Genomic DNA, 3,546 nt, shown 5'->3' with positions numbered 1-3,546 from the left:
CTCATTTTTCCCTCATTTTTCCCCTCATTTTCCCTCATTTTTCCCTCATTTTCCCCTCACATTTTTCCCCTCATTTTCCCCCTCATTTTTTCCTCATTTTCCCCTCATTTTTTCCTCATTTTCCCCTCATTTTTCCCTCATTTTTCCCTCATTTTCCCCTCATTTTCCCCTCATTTTTCCTCATTTTTCCCTCATTTTCCCCTCACTTTTTCCTCATTTTTCCCTCATTTTTCCCTCATTTCCCCTCATTTTTTCCTCATTTTTCCCTCATTTTCCCCTCATTTTTCCCTCATTTTCCCCTCATTTTCCCCTCATTTTTCCTCTCATTTTCCCCTCATTTTTCCTCTCATTTTCCCCTCATTTTTCCCTCATTTTTCCCTCATTTTTTCCCTCATTTCCCCTCATTTTTCCCCTCATTTTTTCGTCATTTTCCCCTCATTTTTTCCTCATTTCCCCTCATTTTCCCTCATTTTTCCTCATTTTTCCCTCATTTTTCCCTCATTTTCCCCTCATTTTTCCCTCATTTTCCCCTCATTTTTTCCTCATTTTCCCCTCACATTTTTCCCTTTTTTTCCCCTCAAAATCCATCCCGGAACCCCCAACCCCTTACTGGGAACACTGGGAACACTGGGAAGCCCCCGGTTCCTCCCTTGTTGTATTTATTAAAGGGTTTTTTTTGGGAAAAAAATCTCCTTTTCTGGTCATTTTTGGGACAAAAATCTCCTTTTCTGGTTATTTTTGGGACAAAATCTCCTTTTCTGATAATTTTTGGGAAGGGAGGGATGGTGGGGGAGGGGTAGCTGAGCCCTAATTAGGTTTTGTTAATTTTATTTGATAATTGCAACGAATAAAATTTTAAAATTACGGTAATAATAGGTAATTAAATTTATAAGGATGACTGAAGGGTAATAGAATAACAATAGAAATAATAGCAATAATAATAGTAATAATAATAGTAATAATAAGAATAGTACTAGTAATAATAATAGTTATTATTATTGCTATTATTATTATTTATTTTCTAATATTTATTATTGTTATTGCTGTTGCTATTATTATTATTATTATTATTATTATTATTATTATTATTATTATTATTATTATTATTAATTTTCCGACCCTTTTACGGTTTAAATTTAGGGGAAATCCAACTTTTCTTTTTTATTATTTTTAATAATTCCAATTTAAATTAATGTTTTTGGGGGGGGGGAAACCTGAAAAACAGAAAAATATTTTAAAAAAAACGCATAAAACTCCCCCCCCCAAAAAAAAAAAAAAAAAAAAAATTTATATGTAAAAAATTCAACCAAAAAAATTAATAAAAAATAAATTTTTTTTTCCACACCAACATTTTTTTTTTCCCGCCTTTTATTGAGGAGGCCCCGCCCTCAGCGGAGTGAGGGGCCCACAACAGGAAGGGGAGGAGCCACCCAGGCCCGCCCAGGCCTTGGCCCCGCCCCACCGGGCCCTTGATCCCATCCTTGCGCCCCATTGGCCGCCCGGGCACCACGTGACCGGCGGCCATTTTCTCCCCGGCAGCCATCTTGTCCCCGGCATCCATTTTCTCCCCGGCAGCCATCTTGTCCCCGGCATCCATTTTGTCACCGACATCCGTCTTGTTCCCGGCAGCCATCTTGTCTCCGGCATCCATCTTGTCCCTGGCAGCCATCTTGTCCCCATCAGCCATTTTGTCCCCGGCTTCCATTTTATCCCCGGCAGCCATCTTGCCACCGGCGGCCCTCTTGTTGCCGGTTCTGGCGTCGCCCCTTGGTGGCGGCCATCTTGGTGACATCACCGCCCGCCGTGGCGTTTGTCGGGGGCGGCCGTGGGGGCGTGGCCGTGCGGGAGCAGCTCGAGGCGGGGCAAGTCGGGCTCGAAGAAGGTTTTATTGGCCAGGTTGGCGTTTGCACAGGTCGCCATGACAGCAGGAGCCGCTGAGCGAAGGCCGCGTCGTCGCCGCGCCATTCCCGGGCGCAGGCGCCGTCGCGGACGCAGCCGCGGATTTCCCGCCACCAGGTGAGGTTACCTGAGGAGACAAAAGGTGTGGGTGGGTGGGGGGGGGGGGGGTGTGAAAACACAACACCTGTGCAGGTGATGTGGGCGGGGCCGGGGGGGCGTGGCTCACCCATTCGCAGGGGTGACGTTGCCATGGAAACAGCCCCGCAGGTCGTCGTAGCACTCGACGATGGCGGCCGGGGGGCAGGGCCCGTCCTGGGGGCAGCCATAACAGCGGATCCCGTTGGGCGTAATCCGAGCGCTGCCATTGGCTGAGGGGGTGGTGGGGGGAGGGGTCAGTGGGGGGAGGGGTGGCCCCCCCCCAAAGGCCCCCTCCCAAATCGGGGCCTCCCGGTGCTTTCCCAGTATGGACCAGTATAAGCTGGGCCGGACCGAAGGGGTTGCTGGTGTTTCCCGGTTCCTTCCAGTTCTCCCATTTGCTTCCCAGTGCGTTCCCAATACGCCCAAACACAGCCCAGTGCCCCCAAATCCCCTCCCAGTCCCTCCCAGTGCCCTCCCAGTGCCCCCAAATCCCCTCCCAGTCCCTCCCAGTTCCCTCCCAGTGCCCCCAAATCCTCTCCCAGTCCCTCCCAGTTCCCTCCAGTGCCCCCAAATCCTCTCCCAGTCCTCCCAGTTCCCTCCCAGTGCCCCCAAATCCCCTCCCAGTCCTTCCCAGTTCCTCCCAGTGCCCCCAAGTCCCCTCCCAGTCCTTCCCAGTTCCTCCCAGTGCCCTCCAATGCCCCCAAATTCCCTCCCAGTCCTTCCCAATTCCCTCCCAGTCCCTCCCAGTGCCCCCAAATCCTCTCCAGTCCCTCCCAGTGCCCCCAAATCCTCTCCCAGTCCTTTCCAGTTCCTCCCAGTGCCCTCCCAGTGCCTCCAAGTCCCCTCCCAGTCCTTCCAATTCCCTCCCAGTCCGTCCCAGTGCCCCCAAATCCTCTCCCAGTCCCTCCAGTGCCCCCAAATCCCCTCCCAGTCCTTCCCAGTTCCTCCCAGTGCCCTCCCAGTGCCTCCAAGTCCCTCCAGTCCTTCCCAGTTCCCTCCCAGTCCCCTCCCAGTGCCCCCCAAATCCCCTCCCAGCCCTTCCCAATTTCCCTCCCAGTCCCTCCCAGTCCCCCAAATCCTCTCCCAGTCCCTCCCAGTCCCTCCCAGCGCCCCCATACCGGGCAGGGGCAGCGCCCCGTGCCCCCCCAGGGGCAGTTTCCTGGTTGCAGGAGTCTCCCTGGCAGTTCCGGCGCCGCTCGAACACCACGAGGCCCAGCAGCTCCAGGGCTCGGGCCAAGGCCCCGGGCTGGCACACGGCCACAGCCCCGGCCACCCACAGCCAAGCTGCCGTGGCCTGCGGGGTCACGGGGGGGTCACGGGGGGTCACGGGGGGGTCACGGGGGTCACGGGGTCACGGGGGTCACGGGGGTCACGGGGGTCGGGGAGGAGAGGGGGGGGACAGGGGGAGACCCAAGGGAAACCCCCATGAGGATGAGGCCGGAAGTGGCCACTATGGAGATCCCGGAAGTGGCCCTTTATGGAGACCCCGGAAGTGACCACTATGGACAT

General features: G+C 53.4%; 1 protein-coding gene across 1 annotated transcript; it reads right to left on the bottom strand.

The window, feature by feature from the left end:
- Positions 1 to 1,315: 1,315 nt before the first annotated feature.
- Positions 1,316 to 3,546, bottom strand: LYPD3 (LY6/PLAUR domain containing 3). The gene is given in 7 exon segments (XM_088155337.1): positions 1,316 to 1,802; positions 1,805 to 1,905; positions 1,907 to 1,942; positions 1,944 to 2,037; positions 2,138 to 2,267; positions 3,205 to 3,331; positions 3,448 to 3,546. Coding segments are annotated over 7 exon segments (1,074 nt in total).

This window comes from Sturnus vulgaris, chromosome 37 (assembly GCF_052056855.1).
Source record: "Sturnus vulgaris isolate bStuVul1 chromosome 37, bStuVul1.hap1, whole genome shotgun sequence".
Lineage (NCBI taxonomy): Eukaryota > Metazoa > Chordata > Aves > Passeriformes > Sturnidae > Sturnus > Sturnus vulgaris.
This window is presented reverse-complemented; position numbering and strand designations above follow the sequence as displayed.